The following is a 21,584-nucleotide window of genomic DNA, read 5'->3' as shown; positions in this document are numbered from 1 at the left end:
GTGAAAAACTGGTTCCTACCACCCACCATCCATTTACTTACATGTATACTGGTTTCAGAATTGTTAACCTGTATCCCTTATGAGAAAGAACTTTATTGGCTAGAGTTCAGTGGTTATGTGAAATTCGTTATGTGAAATTCATTTTGCCCTTAGATCTAGCGTCCATACTCATTTCTAAAGGTGCTTAAGCCAGCACCTTTTCCCTCACTTCTTTCAGTGAGGTTATTTCATGCATTTTGATACAGTTGATTCTCATGTCATAGTCTGCATTTCGTATTCCACCCCAGGATCTCTTGATACCCTAACATTTTTAATTGCATATATTCAAGTTCTATGTGCTATAAAGTTCTATGGGTTTTAACAAATGCTTAGTGTTCTCTGTCTACCATTATAGTATCATAGAGAACAATTTCACGGCCCTAAAAAAAAATTCTCTGATGGGCCTCAACTCACCATTTGGTTTAACAGTCCTGCTGAGAGAGTCCTGCCAGTTGCATCTGAGAGACAGTCCTGCTAGTTGCACCTGCTGAGAGAGTCCTTCAGTTGCATCTGAAACCAGTCTGGTTTTTAATTTTACCTGATGTTCAGAAAATGCTCTCAGGCTGTCACCGGGCTGAAGAACTAATTGGGTTGTAGCTGTGGCTGTGAATCTGGTTCCCAAGGACTGGCTGTATTAGTCTGTTCTCACACTGCTATAAAGAACTACTTGAGACTGGGTAATCTATGAAGAAAGAGATTTAATGGACTCACAGTTCCACAGACTGTAAAGAAGCATGACTGGGAGGCCTCAGGAAACTTACAGTCATGGTGGAAGGCAAAGGGGAAGCAAGCAGCATGACGGAGCAGAGGAGAAAGAGAGAGGGAGAGTGAAGGGGAAAGTGCCACACACTTTCAACCAACCAGATGTCATGAGAACTCACTATCTTGAGAACAGCAAGGGGGAAGTCTGCTTCCATGATTCAGTCACCTCCCAGCAGGCCCCTCCCCTGACAGGTGGAGTTACAGTTTGAGATGAGTGGGGACACAGAGCCAGACATATCATTCCGCCCCGGCCCGTCCCAAATCTCATGTCCTTCTCAACCAATTATGCCCTTCCTAACAGTCCCCCAAAGTTTTTATTTTTGTTTTTGTTTTTGAGACAGAGCATCAGTCTGTCACCCAGGCTGGAGTGCAGTGGTGTGATCTTGGCTTACTGAAACCTCTGCCTTGCAGGTTCAAGCAATTCTTCTACCTCACCTTCCCGAGCAGTTGGGACTACAGGCAAGTGCCACCATGCCCAGCTAATTTTTTTTGTATTTTTAGTAGAGATGGGATTTTGCCATGTTGGCCAGGCTGGTCGCAAACTCCTGACCTCAAGTGATCTGCCTGCCTGGACCTCCCAAAGTGCTGGGATTACAGGCATGAGCCACCATGCTTGGCCTGTCCACCAAAGTATGAACTCATTCCAGCATTAATGAGTCCACAGTCCAAAGTCTCATCTGAGACAAAGGCAAGTCCCTTCCACCTATGAGCCTGTAAAATCAAAAACAAGTTAGTTACTTCTAAGATGCAATGGGGGCACAGGCATTGGGTAAATGCTCCCATTGCAAAAGGGAGAAATTGGCCAAAACAATGGGGCTACAGGCCCCATGCAAGTCCAAAACCCAGCAGGGCAGCCATTAAATCTTAAAGCTCCAAAGTAATCTCCTTTGACTCCATGTCTCACATCCAGGACACACCAATGCAAGGGGTGGGCTCCAAAGGTCTTGGGCAGTTCCACTCTGTGCCTATGCAGGGTACAGCCCCTGCGACTGCTTTCGTGGGTTAGCATTGATTGCCTGTGGCTTTTCCAGGTGCAAGATGCAAGCTCTTGGTGGATCTACCATTCTGGGGTCTGGAGGACAGTGTCTGTCTTCCCACAGCTCCACTAGGCAGTGCCCCAATGGGGACTCTATGTGGGGGTTTCAACCCCACATTTCCCCTTTGCAGTGCCCTCGTGGAGGTTCACCATGAGGGCTCCATCCCTGCAGCAGACTTCTGCCTGGACATCCAGATGTTTCCATACCTCTTCTGAAATCTAGGTGGAGGCTCCCAAACCTCAACTCTTGCCTTCTGTACACCCACAGGCCCAACACCATATAGAAATTGCCAAGGCTTGGGGCTTGCACCCTCTGAAGCCACAGCCCAAGCTGTACATTGGCCCCTTTTAGTCATGGTTGGAGCTGCTGTGGCTGGGACACAGTTTGCCAGGTCTCAAGGCTGTACAGAGCAGTGAGGGCCCTAGACTTGGCCCCCGAAACCATTTTTCTCTTCTAGGCCTCCCAGTCTGTGATGAGAAGGGGTACTGTGAAGATCTCTGAAATGCCCTGGAGATATTTTCCCCATTATCTTGGCTATTAACATTTGGCTCTTTGTTGCTGTTGCAAATTCCTGCAGCTGGCTTGAATTTCTTCCCAGAAAATGGGTTTTTCTTTTCTACTGCATGGTTGGACTGCAAATTTTCCAAACTTTTATGCTGTGCTTCCCTTTTAAATGTAAGTTCCAATTTCATACCATCTCTTTCTTCACTCATATGAGTGTACACTTTGAGAAACAGCCAGGCCACATCTTGAATGCTTTGCTGGTTAGAAATTTCTACTGCCAGTTACCCTAAATTATCTCTCTCAAGTTCAGAGTTCCACAGATCTCTAGGGCAGGGCCAAATGCCACCAGTCTCTTTGCTAAAGCATAGGAAGAGTGACTTTTACTCCAGTTCCCAATAAGTTCATCAGTCTCCATCTGAGACCATCTCAGCTTGGACTTCATTGCCCATATCGCTATCAGCATTTTGGTCTCAACCATTGAACAAATACTAGGAAATTACAAGCTTTCCCATGTCTCCCTGTCTTCTGAGCCCTCCAAACCGTTAGACCTCTACCTGTTACCCAATTCCAAAGTTGCTACCGTACTTTCCAGGTATCTTTATAGCAGTACCCCACTCTTGGTACCAATTTTCTGTGTTAGTCTATTCTCACACTGTTATACAGAACTACCTGAGACTGGGTAATTCATGAAGAAAATAGGTTTAATTGACTCGTACTTCTGCGGGCTGTACAACAGCATGGCTAGGAGGTGGGGGGAAGCAAGCATTTCTTATCATGGCAGAGCAGGAGAGAGAGAGAGTGAAGGGGGAAGTGCCACACACTTTCAAACAACCAGATCTTGTGAGAACTCACTGACTATCATGAGAACAGCAAAGGGGAAGTCTGCCTCCATGATTCAGTCACCTCACAGCAGGCCCCTTCCCCAACATGAAGGGATTACAATTCGAGATGAGATTTAGGTGTGAACACAGAGCCAAACCATATCATGGGCAAAAGTTGATTTTATAAGAAGTGAGAGAATGAGACAGGTGAACATTTTGAAGCCTTGTGTGGCAAATATTAATTAGCCAGATTTATTAAAAACTCAGCTACTTGGGAGGCTGAGGCAGGAGAATTGCTTGAACCCGGGAGGCAGAGGTTGCAGTGAGCCAAGATCACGCCACTGCACTCCAGCCTGGGCAAGAAGAGTGAAATTCTGTCTCAAAAAAAAAAAACACTCACAAATACATTAAGATTTTATTCACAGTGTGGTGGGTATGGTACTCAAGGCCTTTAATGGGATTTTAATAATCCAAACCTAATTCAGTCTCCAGATGACTGTGCAGTATAATGGAGATAATGCCGCTTTACTTTTCCTTATTCAGAACATGGTCATGAAGATCTGTTCAGGGTAGCCAGCGTGCCTTTCCCAGCACTCTTCTTTCTCTTTTGCTGGTTCTGCTTTCTCTCATTCTCTAAACATGGCTTTGGTCCTTGATTCTTTGCTCTTTGAACTGTACAATTGCTCCTTGGGGGTCAGTCAGCTGTCTTGTGGTTCAGTTATTCCTGTGTGGATGACTCTACCTGCAGCCCAGCCCTTTATTTTAAGTTTCAGGTCCCATTTATCTTTTTGTCAGACATTTCTAATCTCCCTACAAATCAGTATTTTTAAAAACCAGAGTCATTCCAAACCAACTGACCCTCTATATTGCCTTACTTCTTGTGGTTTTAGTCTTACAGTCTTCCAGATACTAGAGCTGCCTTTGGGCTTTTCATCATCCCTAATCCTTAGCCACCAAGTCCTGCTGAGCTTCTTTTGTAATATTTCTCTCCTGCCTCCTCCACCACACACTTGTACCACTGAGACAGTCTCTTAATTCTGCTCAGCACTTCCAGCCCAGTCAACACCCCTCTAGTTTGTCCTCCAGCCTGTTGTTTTAGGACTGTTGCAGCCTAATTATTTGAAATGAAATTTCGGTTCTTAACTTGGCATCCAAACCTTTCGTCCATTGCATTTCCAGCTTTACCTTCTAATTTCTAGCTTTACCTTCTAATTCACTTAAATGAGGTACAATTTAATTAAACCATGTATTCCTTGCAGCTTCTGTGCTGTTTTTCCACATCTCTCTCTTTCCCCATGCTGGCAAGGTAAATTTTAGAGGTGTAATGAAATTTGCAGGTGGAAGTTATGGGGATATTGATTGGCTTCAGCTTAATGTAAGGATGACCTTTCCAACAGAATTGCTATTGATGGGGTGGGGTATCATGGAAGAAGTCTACCTGTCATCTCCCAGGTCATCTACTGTCATCTCCCCTTTAAAGGCCTCATCTTCCATATCTGCACATTTGGCTTCTCCTCTCTTTTGAAGCTGCTTGTTTCCATGTCCCATGACGCTAAACTTGGGGACTCCTCCCATCTCTCAGATTGTATTTTCTCTGGTTCTTTCTTTCACTCCTTTAGTGAATTTGCTTTTTCTTTTCTTCTTTTCCTGTGCTCTTTCTTGAAAAATTTCACGGCTCTTAGACTTAGTGTTTACCTTTTGAGAAACATTCCTAAATGATAACCCCAGCCCTATGTTTAACTACACGATTTGTCTTTATTTCCAACTTCTTGCCAGATATTTCTATTTGAGTACTTTTGTGTCCAAATTTAAACTCATTTCTTTCCCTTTAAAACATGTTCTTTCCCTGAGTTCCCTGGCTGATTAGTGGCAACAGAGATTGGCAGATCTTTCTGTAAAGGGCCAGAGAGTAGTATTTTTGTCTTTGTGGGCCATAAGGTCTCAATCACAACTACTCATCTTGTAGATAATATGTTAACTAAAGGGTTGTGACTGTGTTTCAGTAAAACTTAACTTACAAAAATAGGCAGCAGCTGGCATCGGCCTTTGAGCTGCTGTTTGCTGACCCTGATCTAGGATACCCAGGCCCCAAACTCCATATTGGCCTTTTCACTGCTTTTGTTTGCTCTCTTCACATGATTATTAATTTTCACTGATTTCACCCTTAGCAAACGGTTGATACTTCTAGACCATAGCTGTCTCTCTATTCATTGATCTAGTAGACAAAATGTTCCTTTTACATGTTAATCTCTATCATTTTACATAATCAAAAACCTCTAGTGGCTCCCCTTGGCCTGCAACCTAAGGTTACAGTTCTCGGGGTGCAGCTCTTTCTACATTTTGCCTCCAGCCTTCTCTCTTACTCCTGTATGGACATTCCTCCAATGACACTGATCAAGTGTGTTCTGATATTGGTTCTATCTCTTCTCACAAGGTGTTCCTGACTCAGAATGGTCTCACTTCCCACTAATTGAAACTTGCCTTCAGGCCTCAATTCAGGGTCCCACTTCCCAGGTAAAGCTTTGCCCTAGCCCAGTGATTGCTCCTCCTCTTGATCTGAATAGGGCTTTTTTTTTTTTTTTTTTTTTTTTTTTTTTTTGAGACAGCGTCTCTCTCTGTCACTTAGGCTGGAATGAAGTGGTATGATCACTGCAGCCTCCAACTCCAGGGCTCAGGTGATCCTCCTGCTTCAGCCTCCCAAGTAGCTGGGATTACAAGCATGTACCACCACATCTGACTAATTTAAAAAATTTTTTTTGTAGAGATGGGGTCTTATTATTGTTGCTTAGGCTGTTCTGGAGCTCTGGCCTGAAGTGATCTTCCTATCTTGGCCTCCCAAAATACTGAGATTACAGATGTGAGCCACCACACCCAGCACTGAATAGTGCTTTTGATGTTGCCACTGACCTATTCAGTTGAGACCGCATTGGGTTGTAATTTGTGGTGTTCCTCCCTCTCCATCTGAATTCTCAGAAGCTGTTAAGGACAGCCAAGTAGATGCTCAGATGTCATAGGTAAAGGTCATACATCGAACTCTTTGTCTTTCCTCCAGTTCTGCTTCCCCCTTGGAGTCCCTGTCTCAGTTAATGGCTCCAGGGATCATCATTGCCTCGTGATTCTGACTCCTTCTCTTTCACCTCCACCCTACCTGCATCAGTTACAAAAAGTCCAGCTGCTGCTCCCTCCTATGTCTTTCTCCTATCTGCCCCCTCCTCTCCATCCCTTCTGCTGCTGACTTAGCTCAGGTCACCACTGTCTTTCACTCAGACCATTGGAATAGCCTTTGAACATGAATTCCCACCACCAGCTTCTCTCCCCTTATAATCCCAACAGTCATGTATCGGGATCTGACATGTAGGTATGACCTTGTAACTTTGCTGATTGAAACCCCTCAGTGGCTCCCCATTGCCCTGGGATAAGGACCAGCCTGCCAGCATGTCGTGAGGCCATTATTGATTGGATGCACTTTCCTCTGCACCCCTATTTCTGACTTGTCTCATTTACCCAGCTTACATTTGATCATCTGTAACCCCTATACATCCTCTGTGCATTTGCACATTCGCCCTCTCTGTGTAGATGCCCCCCCTCCCCAGGTCCAGCTGGAAAACCATCACCTGAATTTCTAGGCATTGTACAAACGTTCCCTCTTTTGAGGAGCTTTCATCTCCTTCCCTCCAGAAGACCAAGAGGAGTAAAGGTGTTATCATAGAATAACTGTTGGGATAGAGACATAGGCTTGATCTATTTTCTAATGCCCCCTCAGATTCAGAGTCTTCCAAAGTTGGCCTGGAGACTGAGCAATGAATAATTAAGCAAACAAGTCTCTAAAACATCTTGAAATGCTTATGTATGCTAAATATGTAGTTTTAAGTTCTTGTTTTGGTTTTGCTGGAGCTTTTGCCTTCTTCCTCCATTACAATGGATGATGAGAATCAGCAATGTAGAATTATTCTGGGTTAGTTTATATCTTGTTTTTAACCTGGTATCTTCAGTTTGTTAAGACATTTTTCCTTTATTGTGGGAGTTCCCCTGCAAAGAAGGCTCACTTGTGGGGCTGATGACCACTGTCTCTAGGCGACCCAGAGAGGTGTGAAAGAAAGAAGGGGGCTGTGAGGCTGCAGGGAGTATATTCCCCATCTCCAGCCAGGGTCACACCTGTCACTTCTGTTTAGTACCTCTTCCTAGTAAGGACAGTGTATGCTCCCCTTCTGGAAGGGTCTACTTAGCAGAAACGAGGAAAGTGCCTTTTTGATGTGTTCTTTGATGTGGGGGACACACATGATATGGAGGGGATGCACAATTACTCTTCTGTGGTTCCTCTTTCTTACTCCAGGGTCTCCTTTGCCATGAGGTCCCTAGGGACGCCTTATTGGTGGAGAAGAAAAGTACCTTCTTATTTCTTTTTGGCTTTGTTTTGTTTTATGATGGGGTTTCACTTTGTCACCTGGGCTCTCCGGAATGCAGTGTTGCAATCGTGGTTCATTGCAGCCTCGACCTCCCAGGCTCAAGTGATCCTCCCACCTCAACCTCCCAAGCAGCTGGGACTACAGGTGCATGCCACCACACCTGGCTAGTTTTTATTTTTTATAGAGATGAGATCTCCCTATGTTGCACAGACTAATCTTGAACTCCTGGACTCAAGTGATCCTCCCGCCTTGGCCTCCCAAAGTGTTGGGATTTCAGGTGTGCCTTGGCCTCCCAAAGTGTTGGGATTTCAGGTGTGAGCCACTGCAGCCAACCCCTTCTTAGTTCTGGAGAGCAGAGTCTTGCCTGGCATCCTTGTGCTGTACCAAGAGTCCTCTCCTGGTTTCCAGAGAGGACATTTGACTTCTTCAGGAGAACTCACCCCACTCCTTTTGGTCCATTAGGAGCACCAGAAGCTTTGGACCTGATGGGCTGGGCTTGGTCTCTTCAGAGCCTCTGTCCTTATTCACAGAGGAGGTATCAGGTAGGCCTTCCAGCACAGAATTACATTACCTGGGAATTTAACTGGGAGGAATTGCAGTGGACTATTTTGAAGATCCTAAGGCATCCTTCATTTAATTTACATTTTCGATTCTTCAGATATTGGAATCAAAGATTGAGACACACACATAACACCAGAGCACACAGTAGACCATTTCTACCGTTAGCCATCTCCTTGTTAGAGAAAAAATAGTTTTGTCCTCAGAGGTATCTAACTTGACTATTTGTGATTTTTTACTATGGGCAGAAAAACTTTGAAAAATTAATTTTAATGTAAAAGAGTTTTACTTTTGCCAGATGATAACACTTCCTATGCTAGAACCTGGGGGTAATGGGATCTGACTTGAAGTAATTCTAAGTTTAAATTTATAGCAACCATGTGGGGATGTTCAGCTGGGAGGGGGAAGAATTATTGTGAGCCATAAGGATGTATTTTAGAAAGTTTCTTTAGTAGTCTTCAGATGTCTACTTGCTCTGTACAAAGTTCAGAAACTGTTTAGGACTTGGAACCTCAGAATATTAGATAGAAAAGGATTGACAGGCTTAGTCTACTCTGTTTTTGAGATGCCGAAGCCAGGTGACCTCCCCTAGTGGCAGGTAGGCAATGTTAAAGTTGTGATCATGGCTTGGGGCTCTTTTCCAACCTGCTCTCTGACCTCACATAGGATCCAGATTGAGCAGGGTAAAGGGTGGACCAAGGCTTTAATCAATAAAGTAATAACAGTGTTTTCCTTCATTTGAAACCAGTCAGATTTGATAAGCCCTACTTTTCTGTTCAGTTTTTGCCATCATTGTTTCCTGGAAGTTTTTAATCTGTGATACCTCTTAGTATGCTTTAACACATAACACCTAGTCTCATTGTTGTAGAGATGAAAGTAGAAAATTAGCAGGGATGTAGTATTTGCCTCTTGCAACTTCTTTTCCTTTAAACCCCTTCCCACATTGGGGGGACACATTGTGTGTCTGCAGCATGTGATGCTGACTCGGACTCTCCAGGCAGCTGACTAATGGCACCTAAACTGCCTGCTGCATTTTCCCTGCCCCAGCACAGACTTGCTTAGCAGCTCCTGCCTTGGGCCCTCATTGAGAACCATCCAGCGGCACATCAGGCTGGTGCCACTCCCAGTGGCCTTGGCAGTGAGGAGGTGAGGCGAAAGCACCCTCAGGTGCTGATGGCACAAGTCTTGCCCAGGCTCCCAGGGGAATGAGTGGTGTGATGACCTCATGTGCCAGAAGCCAGGGAAGGCATGCTTCAGGCTGAGAGAAAGCAACAGATGAACCTCAGGCAGATGCAGTCAGAGCAGCCTCAAGGGAGGCTGGTGCGGCACCAGCGTGGCATCTTCCCAGCATCTGAATGTTGGCTTGACCTTCGCTGTTTGTGTGACCTCACCCAATTCAGTAACCTCGCTGAGCCTCCCTTTTTCCATCTGTGCAATGGTGATGGTAGTACTTAACTCTGCAAGCGGTGAAGGTGAGAGATAATATAGGTCAAGCACTTAGCAGTTGACCAAGCTAAAGAGATAGCTGTTGTTTTTATTATTAGAAACACAGCCTCAGCCAGGCACAGTGGCTCACACCAGTAATTTTAGCACTTTGGGAGGCTGAGGCAGGTGGAGCACTGGAGCTCAGGAGTTCGACACCAGCCTGGGCAACATAATGAGACCTATCTCTAAAAAAAATACAAAAATTAGCCGGGCGTGGTGGTGTGCACCCATAATCCCAGCTACACTGGAGGCTGAGTTGAGAGGTTGGCTTGAGCCTGGGAGACGGAGGTTTCATTGAGCTGTGATTGTGCCACTGCACTGTAGCCTGGGTGACAGAGCCAGACTCTGTCTCAAAACAAAAAAACAAAAACAAACAAAAAACAAGAAAAACCAATACGATCTCCTTTTTCCTGTTAGGTTATTCGTACAATCCTATTAGAATTTTTTTTCTGTAGCAATTTGAATGCTCATTTTTAAGCCTGACAGTTTCAGGTGGAAGAGAATCATGAAATGCTTTATCATGTTTTTAGGTTCGTTATTTATCCCTAGAGTAAGACTTAGGAAAGCTATAGAAAAGAGCCATCCAGCCAGTAATTTGAATTTTGTCAACTTTATTACAGAGGTTTGCCCAAAGCCTGTAGAGTCTAGATGAACCTTCTACCTTTTCCCCCAAAATTGTTTTTTTCTTTTAATATGCTAGATCCCTTTGCTTATTCCAGGCTGAAATGAATGTTATATAGCTAGAAGTTTCCTGTCTGTGATCAATTCTAATGGCTTTTGTGAAGGGAAATGGTTGTAAATTATTACCAGTTAATTAAATGAGTGTTTCTCTTGAGTCCTTTATGCAGGCTTTTATCCAAGCCTGTTCAGAATCATGGAACATTAGAGCTAGAATATTTTTAGACAACTCTTGTTTCATGGACAAGGAGACTTAACCATTGATATAAGTACTTGCCCAACTCCTGCAAAGTGATGCCAAGGAAAAGCAAACTTTGGCTGAGGGTGTAGGAGTGGCTGTGCTGGGGATCCAGTGGGTACATCAAGCTAACAGAGTATAATTTCTAAGCAGTGAGCCCTTGTCATCCATATGTCACCGTTATTCTTTGGAGCCATCTTGGAGTGCTTTTATTTTTTACAAAGTGCTATCATGTAGGACTATTCTGTAGTAAATATTACCATTCCTATTTTTATAGGTGAGGAAATTGAGGTGGTCAGATGACCTTAATTAGCTCTTAGATCAACTCAACAGGTATATATTGAGTGTTTACTTGGTTCAAGGAGGCTCCTTGGGAATATAGTGTCAGATCCTGCTGGAATGGAGGTTACAGACTTATTGCAAGTGATGAGATATGTGTATGAAAATGTAAGTAATTGTTCAAGGTATAGATAAGTGTTAAGATAATAATAGTTGAGCTGTGAATTTTGAGACCGGAGGGATCAATGTGAATATCAAATCCTGGCACCAGTTTCTTCCTTCTGCTCACGAAGCTGTGTCATCTTCTGTGCTTGGTGACCCATCCAACCTGTAGCCCTAGGAGCTTCTCTGGGGAGTCTTGAGTACCTGGCAGTTGTCCCAACCCTGGGAGTCATTTAGTAAAGGTTCAAATGAATGAATGGATAGGTGCAGTGAAGAGAGACAGATTTTCCAAGCAGAGAACACGGCATGAGCAAATGTGTAGCTGAGTGATAGAGCCAGGAGAAGGGCCTGACTAGGAGAGCAGGTTTTAAAAGGTGATTTTTTTTCTTCTTTTTATATTTTAACTCTCTAAAGTGACAATTGAAGGAAAGGAATTTTGAAAACAAAGTTTGCATAGATTAGTGGGAAGGCAGCAAAAGGGGAGCCCAAGTGGTCCTGAAAGCCAGGTGGAGCAGGGTGTTTTATTCTGAAGACTCTGGGAGGCCAGCGGAGGCTTTAGAGGGGGAAGTTGATGAGATCAGCACTTTAGAAAAGGCTGTTTTGTTTTTGGTGGGGTGTCCCATGACTGCAGGAGAAAGGATGAGGGAGGAGGCCTGCAGTGACAGGGATCCTAGAGTGATGGAGGGAACAAAGGGAAAAACAGATGGTCACAGTGCCTCAAGTCAGAGTGGCTCCAGGATTTTAAGCCTGGGAATGCAGAAGAACAGTGGTTCTAGTGATTCAGTGATGACCACTGGAAGCTTTAGGAGGAAACATGGGATTGAAGCCCTTTAAAACTGGAATTGGCCCCTTAGAGAGAATCTGGCTCAGGCTTCCCAGATGGTGGTCTGTGGTCTGGCTATATCAGAGTTACCCACAGAACTTCTAAAAACAGCAGATGCCTAGAGCTCGTTCCCTTGCCCCAGAAAATTTAAAATCAGTAGATCACCTGTGGGGCCTGGGAATCTTATATTTAATCCCTCTCTGTGATTCTTTGGTAAAAGAGGTTGAATGGCCTTCCTGATGTCACAGACTGGTCAGGACAGAGCACCAGGACCCAGGTCTTCTCTAGCATTGCTATTACTCAGCCACAATGTGGGAGATAGGGGATAAGTTCAGATGGGGAGGCATAATATTTGAGGCAGCGCTGATTCATGTGAGTTCAACACTGATAGCTCTTTGAGGAAGGGGTTACTTGGCATGAGAACTCAAGGGTTAGATGGCTCTGAGGGTGCACGTTGGGAATCATTCAGTCAAGAAATGCTTTCCCGAGTGGCTGCTGCAAACCAGGCATAGGATAGATCTTCAGGGACTCAAAAGTGTAGGACAGACTAGTAGAAACAACATAGAGAACCCTAAAGGCTGAAGTTGTGTTTATGTTTTCTTCTCTGAGCTGTTTTGAGTAAATTTAGGTATAAGTTACAATGTGCGGGTTGAAATTCGTTATTTTGGGTATGGATGTCCAGTTGTTCTAGCACCATTTGTTGACACTGAGTTTTTATACTTTTGTTCATTTGTCTATTTGTATAGAAGAATCACATTTTTTTTAAAGACCACTGTTATCTGGGTTTCAACAAGGGCCCAGGAGTTGTTCTTTTTACCAAGAGAAGTGGTCTGTAGGGGAGGGGGTTAGTGTATTTATTGCTCCTTGAATGACTGTTATAGTAAGAATGCTAAGTGTGTTCATTTCTATGTGGGGCTACCCTAGACTCTGACCTCAGCTCTGTTCTGTTAGATACTCTGTCAGTGCATTAGCCAATGACATAGGTAGCCTGAGACCCTGATTTGGGGAGCCATAAAACTGAGAAGGGGAGTGAATGAACTGGCTGGATTTGTGATCCAGTGAACCCTGTGACCTGGAACAAGCCAAAATATTGCAGAAAAAATAATGAAGCACTTAGTTTTTGTGAAGGTTTTGAGCCTAACCACTGCACAAGCACAGGATGTGGGAAGCAAAGCCTTATAGCACCTAGAAAAGATGCAGAGGTTTTAGTTCATTGCAAGCTCAGCCTGGGTCACTGGGGCTTCTCAGAGTGCCCATGTATTCTCGCTGCCTAGGTAAAGGGCACTGTCACTGTCAAGATCAACGTCAGTGATAATCTTGCTCTTGCTGGTGAAGGTCAGGTCACACACTCAGCCTGACTTCACCCTTTTATGGGGGTGTGGAGAAATTGGGGCATGTCAGGAGGAAACTGACCAGAATGGTGAAGGAGGAGAAAACCATGTGATACATGAAGTTGCTGAGAGTTTGAGATACCCAGGTCTATTTTATTTACTCATTTGTTCCACAAACCATTTTCTGTCCCCTTATATGCAAGGTGGGGTCTCCTTTGGGGACAGGGCATAATGACTACAACATGATGCGGGTTCCAGCAGTAGTCTTCATAACAGCTGTGGAGTTGCCCACCTGCCCAAAAGAGGTCTGAGAAGGTCCCCCTATACAGGTGGGTCTTGAATTGATGGACAAATAGGAGTTGGACAAGTATAAAAAGGAAGAAAGGAGTTTCCAGCCAGAAAGATCACATACCCCACATCACTAGGCAATAAGCTACAGATGGGTAATGTGTAATTTTCATCATTTTGACTATATTCCCCAGTATGCTGCTTGACCCATAATGCGTTTGGTTGCTCTCTCAGAATAAATGAAATAACATACCTCCCTGGAGAGTGTACAAGAATTAAGAGATGGGGATACTGGTTGTATGCAGCTGCAGTGGTGGGAAGAGCTTAGGCTGAAAGGTAGGAAGGGGTATAGTGTCTAGGGCTATGTGCTGTGCTAAAGAATTTGGACCTTATCATGGACAGGAGAGGAAACACTGACGGTTTCTAAGTTAGGAAGCCATGTGGTCGGATTTTAATATTTGAAACATGTCACTGGCAGCAGCTGGAGGACAGTAGTCTGGAGATAGAAGGCAGCCAGAAGCCGTTCAGGGAGGCCAGATGAACCACGGCAGTAGGAGTGGAGCAGGGGTGGATCCAGGAGAGACTTCAAGAGTGGACGTGTTGGGATCTGAGAGCGATTGAATGTACCTTTTGAGGAGCTGGGCTTCTGGCGTGGCCTACTGGGTAAATACAGGGCTCAGGAGTGAGAGGAGGGCCAGGAAAGGGTGGTGTCCTGGAAGTAAGGAATGAGAGATTCATGAAGAGGAAGATCTCAAGATCAGATGCGGCAGAGAGATCAACTGAGATGAAGACAGACACATCTTTGTATCTGACAGTAGGACGTCACAAAAGTTGCTGGAGCTGTTTCAGTGCTGGTGGGAGGCAGGGAGGCAGAATGCAGGGGATAGCACGGATGTTAGAAGGCATAGAGGGATGTGATAATTGTTGTCAAATATTTGACCTATTCTCTTTGGCTGACAATTTGGATATGTTTTTTGAGTGCAAATGATAGAAACCCTTACTTAAACTGGCTAAGGCAAAAGGAATTTATAGGCTCAAATAACAAAAAAAAATCCCAAAGAATCAAGCAAGGCTTGATCTAGGGGTTTAAATGATGTTACGAAGAGCTGTTATCTTTCTGTCCCACAGCTCTCCCCTCTTTGTTGGCTTCATTCTGTAGCTCAGTGGGGGGACAACACGGGTGCCAGATACTCCCAAGTTTGTGTCCTTCCAGATTGAAGTTTAGCAGAAGCGAGATCTTGTCCCTTCCTTGTAGATCCAGGATTCCTAGTTGGACCTACTTGGATTTTTGTGCTCAAACCTGAACCAGTAGATGCTGATACCGGGTAGGGAGTTGTAATTACACTGATAGCCAGAGAGAAGGAATGTGCCTGCCCCAGGCCAGCTGTGCAGAGTTCAGTCAGTGCTCTGATCTGCTAGGCCTGGTCACATGTCCACTCTGGAGTTAGGGACAGAATCCCAGATGAGCCATTTGGACTACATGTGAGGGAGGGGTAGTTCTCAAATAAAGCTCAAGTGTTATTCCCAGAAGCTGGGATGGATGTACTAGCTAGAGACAGTGTCCACTGGAGCTGTAGAGGGTGAAACTAAGGTAAATGAGTGGAAATTATTGGTCTTGCTGCATTTGTATTCATAGAGAAAGATCTGTCTATGTTGTACAGGAATGAAATAGGCCAGCTGTTAAGGTAGTGAGTTGGTTGTCACTGGGAGGTGTCTAAGCAACTGCCGTGAATAAATGATAACAGCCCATCAGCAGTGTATAGAAGGAACGAATAACCTCTAAAGCCACATTTTTCAAACTGTTTCTCTGTGACACAGTAAGGAATACATCTTTACATTAAAATCTAGTGTACCCTTTTTTATGTATACAAAACTACACACAAAAGTTGCATGAAACAGTGCTTTTCCTTACTACCTGTAGCATGTTCAGATTTTCTGTTCTGTTTTTATTCTACTTTGAAATCCCTATTGTGGGCTGGGTGTGGTGGCTCACGCCTGTAATCCCAGCACTTTGGGAGGCTGAGGTGGACAGATCTCCTGAGGTCAGAAGTTTGAGACCAGCCTAGCCAACATGGCGAAACCCCATCTCTACTAAAATTACAAAAATTAGCCAGGTGTGGTGGCATGTGCCTGTAGTCCCAGCTACATGGGAGGCTGAGGCAGGAGAATCACTTGAACCTGGGAGGCGGAGGTTGCAGTGAGCCGAGATGTTGCTACTGCACACCAGCCCGGGTGACAGAGCAAGACTCTGTCTCAAAAAAAAAAAAAGAAAGAAATCCCCATTGTGTGCAACCCACTAAGTTGCTTTCATGTCTCTCTAAAAAGTTTCAACCTGCAGTTTGTAAAACCCTGTTCTAAGGTCCAGTGTCTTACCACATATGCCCTAGGTGGACAACACTTGAAGACCATGTTTAAATCTGGCTTTTCCACTACAATGGGTGACATGGGTCAAAAATGCGGAAGGAAACCTGTTCTACTTGTGAGAGCTCCTGCTTCTAACTGGTGGAATCTCCTGCTGTCTGTCAGAGTAGCTCCTGACCCATCTTGGGGTGGAAAGGCCTTTGTGGGCCCTCAGGGAAGTGTTGAAGGGAGTTTACGGGCTGGCTGTGGGCTGCAGGATGGCGGAGGTGGCCAGGCAGCAACTGTGCCTGTGCCAGCAGTAGTTATGTTGTGAGGTCGAATGTATGTGTATGTATGTATTCTCTGGCAGGCCTTTATATTGAAGATGTGGGAGTGGCTTTTAAAAGTAACGTATTTTTGACTTGAAACAAGTCAAGGCAGAGAGTGGAGACAATTAGAGGCTGATATCCTGTTTAGTCATCTCTCTAGAGAGCTCTATTTTCAGAGCTGTTCTATAAAGGTTCGCAAGTGGTATTAAGATAGTTAAGAGGATATTGTTAACAGTAGTCATGATACGAGTAGCTGATTTGAACAGGGAGGTGATTTATAGTGTGGTAACCACATTGGTAACAGGTTTTATGCAGAGAAAGGGAGGGTTGTAAGAATAGGTTGTTGTACAGGTTAAGCTTTCTGAATCTGAACAAAGCAGGCATCTTTTATTTTGAAAAAGTATATAATCAGGATGTGGTGGTAACCTAGGGTAAGTCCAGTGCATTTTTGGGGGCTTTGTCATGGGTAGATACAATAAATAAAAAAAATTAAATAGTACTGTTAAGAATCTTTGAGATTGGCTGGGCATGGTGGCTCTCGCCTGTAATCCCAGCACTCTGGGAGGCCGAGGCGGGCGGATGCCTGGTCTCACAAGTTCGAGACCAGTCTGGGCAACATGCCTCTCTAAGCCAGGCATGATGGCATGTGCCTGTGGTCCCAACTACTTGGGAGGCTGAGGCAGGAAGATCACTTGAGCCTGGGAGGTCGAGGTTACAGTGAGTCATGATCGCATCATTGCAGTCCAACCTGGGTGACAGAGGGAGACTCTGTCTTGAAAAAAAAAAAAAAAACTTTGAGATTGTATGTGGAAGCTATGTTAGAAATGCTAGGCCAACGCCAGGCGCAGTGACTCACACTTGTAATCCCAGTGATTTGAGAGGCTGAGGTGGGAGGATTGCTTGAGCCTAAGAGTTTGAGACTGGGCAACATAGTGAGACCTTGTCTCTACATACATACATACATACCTAGATAAGCAAGCAAGCTGGTTATGGTGGCACATGCCTATAGTCCTAGCTACTTGGGAGGCTGAGGCAGGAGGATTGCTTGAGGCTGGGAGTTCAAGGCTGCAGTGAGCTATGATTGTGCCACTGTACTCCAGCCTGGGAGATAGTGAGACCCTGTCTCAAAAAAAAAAAAAGAAGAAATGCTAAATAATGATGCCATAGACTTTTCAGATTGGAAGAGTGAGGCTCAGTGTGGTAAAGGACCTTGCCCAGGGTCCAGAACCAGCTGTGACAGAATCAGACTAGAGTTCTTGGCCTGGTCTAGTAGGGGGCTCTTTCCACTGTACCATGTGACTTATTTGCAGCTTATTTAAATTTAATATTTGACCGAAAATGGTCATTTGTATCTCTGCTCAAGCTTCTCTATATGCCAGGCTTCTCTTCAGATGAAAGGTCAAAGGCAGAAATGGAGCCACAGCCAAAGAAAGAGAAAAATAAAATAAAAATGGAGCCACGGGCAGAATCTGACAAGATTTATTTAAGGACAATTGTAAATTCATATATTTGAGTCCACAAGAGCCTCACAATGCAAGGCTTAGAGGTGTTCATGGATAGTGAAGTTAGCATCCGGTAGGAAGAGGGGAGTCCGCCCACCTAAGCTAGTGGTGATCAGAACAGAGCCAGAGAGTGCTGTTCATCCTGGGCGCCATGCTGCATGGGGTCTTTAGGAAACTGGACTATGTGCAGAGGACAACACCACATGAAAAGACTTCAAGCTGCATTGCTTGCAGAATGCATGTCTTGATATTTCAGCTGATAGGTAACTTCAAGGTATGTTGATACTCCCGTGACTAATCAAGAGAAGCAGTCCGACACAGTGTCTCATGCCTGTAATCCCAGCACTTTGGGAGGCTGAGGCGGGAGGATCATTTGAAGTCAGGAGTTCGAGACCAGCCTGGCCAACATGGTGAAACCCCGTCTCTACTAAAAAATACAAAAACTGATCAGATGTGGTGGCACATGCCTGTAATCCCAGCTACTCAGGAGGCTGAGGCAGGAGAATTGCTTGAACCTAGGAGATGGAGGTTGCAGTGAGCTGAGATCGTGCCACTGCACTCCAGCCTGGGCAACAAAGTGAAACTACCTCTCTCAAAAAAAAAGAAAAAAAAAAAAAAAGAGTAGTGAATGCAAGGTTCCTAAACTTCCTTCCCCAGCGCTTCCTTAAGATTGACTAGACTTCGGTGGAAATATGTAGCAGAGACTCTTTATACCTTTTACTCCATAAAACTAAAGATTTGCAGTTGACCAAGCCACATGTATTCATTGCCTTGTATGTTGCCATTATTTCTCTATTTCATATTCTTGCCATGTGGTTTAGTAAAATGCTGCTCTTATAAGCCATATGCATAAGATATGGAGATCTCAAAAACAATTACCAAGTATGTGGATGTGCCTGTCTATATTATGACAAGCCAAAAATGGGAGAGAATAAAATTCAAGAGGAAGGAAACTGATAAAATGTGGTTTCTTTTAGATTTGCTTTTCAGTCTTTACAGTTTTTTGAGCTTTCACTTGTTTCCCTGCCACTCTACTATTTAATGAAAGACTTAAATTTATTTGATTTGTGGCTGTGATTTACACATTAGGCCTCTCTGTGATGAATTGTTTAAGGCCCACAAAAATATTTTAATACTAACATATAATCTACATTTTTTTTTCTCTTTCTAGGTGGATCTTGAGCCAGAGGGGAAAGTATTTGTGGTAATAACCCTTACCGGGAGTTTCACTGAAGGTAAGAATGAGTTTTGGGTAGTTTCCAGAATACATGTAATCTTGGTTTACACTCAGTAGGAATTTCTATCATGGAAATAATAAAAAAGAGCATGTTGTAAGAGATGCTTCAAAAATCACTTTCGTAAGTTGGGCTGGCTAGTATTTTGTTGCCCAGTGGTCTGTTGGTTCAGATTGCCAAATTAAATATATTTGCTAAATCTGGCAATCTCATGTTTCCTTTAACACGCTCAATGAGTTTTTGTTTTTATCCAGTGTCACTGTAGCTGAATGGTTTTTGCGTCTTTTTGGTTCATGACTGTGGAACTCTACTTTACGTCTTTGGTTTTGTGCCAACCTTTTAGTTTGCCCGTGAATGTCTATGAAAGAAATTTAGGGATCCGGTTATCTTCTTTATAATCTCTATCTCATTTGTGACCTGTAAGAGATTCTGTTCTTCATCTCTGGCTACCATACTCTCTACTCCCCCATCCAGTATTTTTTTAAAAATTGAGATAAAATTTATATGGGGGTGAAATGATAGATCAAAAGTGAACAATTTGAATTTTGACAAATGCATACAACTGCATAACCAACACCGCAATCCAAGATACAGGACATTTCCATTATTGTGAACATTTCCCTGTACCCTTTTTCAATCCCCTGCTCCCAAAGGCAATATGTAAAGTGCTTTATTTCACCACAGGTTAGTTTTACCTACTCTAGAAGTTCATATACATGGAATTATACGGTATATTCTCTTTTATGTCTGGTTTCTTTCACTCAGCATAGTTTTTTTTTTAATTTTAATTTTTATTATTATACTTTAGGTTTTAGGGTACATGTGCACAATATGCAGGTTTGTTACATATGTATCCATGTGCCATGTTGGTGTGCTGCACCCATTAACTCGTCATTTAGCATTAGATATATCTCCTAATGCTGTCCCTCCCCCTTCCCCCAACCCCACAACAGTCCCCGGAGTGTGATGTTCCCCTTCCTGTGTCCATGAGTTCTCATTGTTCAATTCCCACCTATGAGTGAGAACATGCGGTGTTTGTTTTTTTGTCCTTGCGATAGTTTACTGAGAATGATGGTTTCCAGTTTCATCCATGTCCCTACAAAGGACATGAACTCATCATTTTTTATGGCTGCATAGTATTCCATGGTGTATATGTGCCACATTTTCTTAATCCAGTCTATCGTTGTTGGACATTTGGGTTGGTTCCAACTCTTTGCTATTGTGAATAGTGCCGCAATAAACATACGTGTGCATGTGTCTTTATAGCAGCATGATTTATAGTCCTTTGGGTATATACCCAGTAATGGGATGGCTGGGTCAAATGGTATTTCTAGTTCTAGATCCCTGAGGAATCGCCACACTGACTTCCACAATGGTTGAACTAGTTTACAGTCCCACCAACTCACTCAGCATAGTTTCTAGAAGATTCATATCATTGTGTATATCAGTATTTTTTTCATTTTATTTCTGAGTAGTATCCCATTATATAAATGTAGCATCCATTTGTTTACCCATTCTCCTCTTGGTGGACTTTTGGGGTTTTCCCTGTTGTTGTCTATTATGAATAATGCTTTTATTAACCTTCTTACACATAAATTTTTCTGGACATAACACTTTCATTTATCTTGGGTGATTATATAGGAGTGGAATTGCTGGGTAATAAAGTAGGTGTATGTGTAACTTCAGAAGAAACTTCCAAATGGTTTCCAAAGTGGTTTTATTACACTCCCACCAGCAACATATGAGAGTTCCAATTACTTCATATCTTCATTAACACTTTCTATGGCCATTGCTTTTCATCATAGACATTCTAGTGGGTATGAAATTATATCCTGTGGGTAAATTTGCATTTCCCTGATGGTGAGCACTTTCTCACATGCTTATTGGCCATTTGTTTGTTTATTTGATAATTTCCGGTTCCAGTCTTTTGTCCTATTTTCTAAAATTGGATTTGTCTTTTTATTATTGATTTAGAGGAATGCTTTATGTTTTCTGGATATGAGTCCTTTGTGAGAAACAGGTATTCTGATTGCTTTTTCCCAGTCTGTGGCTTGCTTTTTCATTTTCTTAATGGTGTCTTTGAGCAAAAGTTTTAAATTTCTATGAAGTTCAATTTATTAATCTCATCTTTTGTAGTTCATATGTTTTATGTCTTAAGAGATCTCTCTGTCATAGGGTCACAAAGATATTCTCCTGTTTTTTATTTTTAAGAAGCAAATAGTTTTATGTTTTATGTTTAGGTCTGTGTGCCTTCTTGAATTGATATTTGTGTGTGATGTTACAGAGAAGTTGAAACATTTTGTTTTCAATATACTAATGCAGTTGTTCTAGCACCATTTATTGAAAAGTCTCCCCTGACCCCTTGAATCACTGTGGAACCTTTGTTGACAATCAATTAACCATATAATGTGGATCTGTTTCTGGATTATCTGTTCTGTCCTGTTGATCTATTTGTCCATCTGATCTCTCTTTCTTTTCTCTACATTATGCCAGTATTACACTGTCTCATTACTGTTTCTTTATAATGAGTCTTATGGTTACATAGTATGAGCCCTCCAACTTCGTTCTTTTTTGTACGTTTAAGGTTATTTTAGCTATTCTCGGTATTTTGCAATTTGATGTCAGTTTTAGAGTCAGCTTATATATTTCCAGACAAAATCCTGCTGTATTTTGAATTGAAATTGCATTGGATCTATAGATCAGTTTGAGGGGAATTAACATCTTAACAATCTTGAGTATCTTTAAACCCATCTGTAGTCAAATTAGT

The 21,584-nt window shown here is 43.2% G+C and overlaps 1 protein-coding gene across 1 annotated transcript in view; it reads left to right on the top strand.

Annotated features, from left to right (window-relative positions):
• PRKCH (protein kinase C eta) overlaps positions 1-21,584 on the top strand; it is a 232,002-nt gene that overhangs the window by 51,550 nt on the left and 158,868 nt on the right. The window contains exon 2 of the mRNA XM_055289164.2: positions 18,754-18,817. Coding sequence (XP_055145139.1) covers positions 18,754-18,817 — 64 coding nt within the window. The remainder of the gene's footprint in view (positions 1-18,753; positions 18,818-21,584) is intronic.

The sequence above is a fragment of the Symphalangus syndactylus genome, chromosome 8 (assembly GCF_028878055.3).
Source record: "Symphalangus syndactylus isolate Jambi chromosome 8, NHGRI_mSymSyn1-v2.1_pri, whole genome shotgun sequence".
Classification (NCBI taxonomy): Eukaryota; Metazoa; Chordata; class Mammalia; order Primates; family Hylobatidae; genus Symphalangus; species Symphalangus syndactylus.
This window is presented reverse-complemented; position numbering and strand designations above follow the sequence as displayed.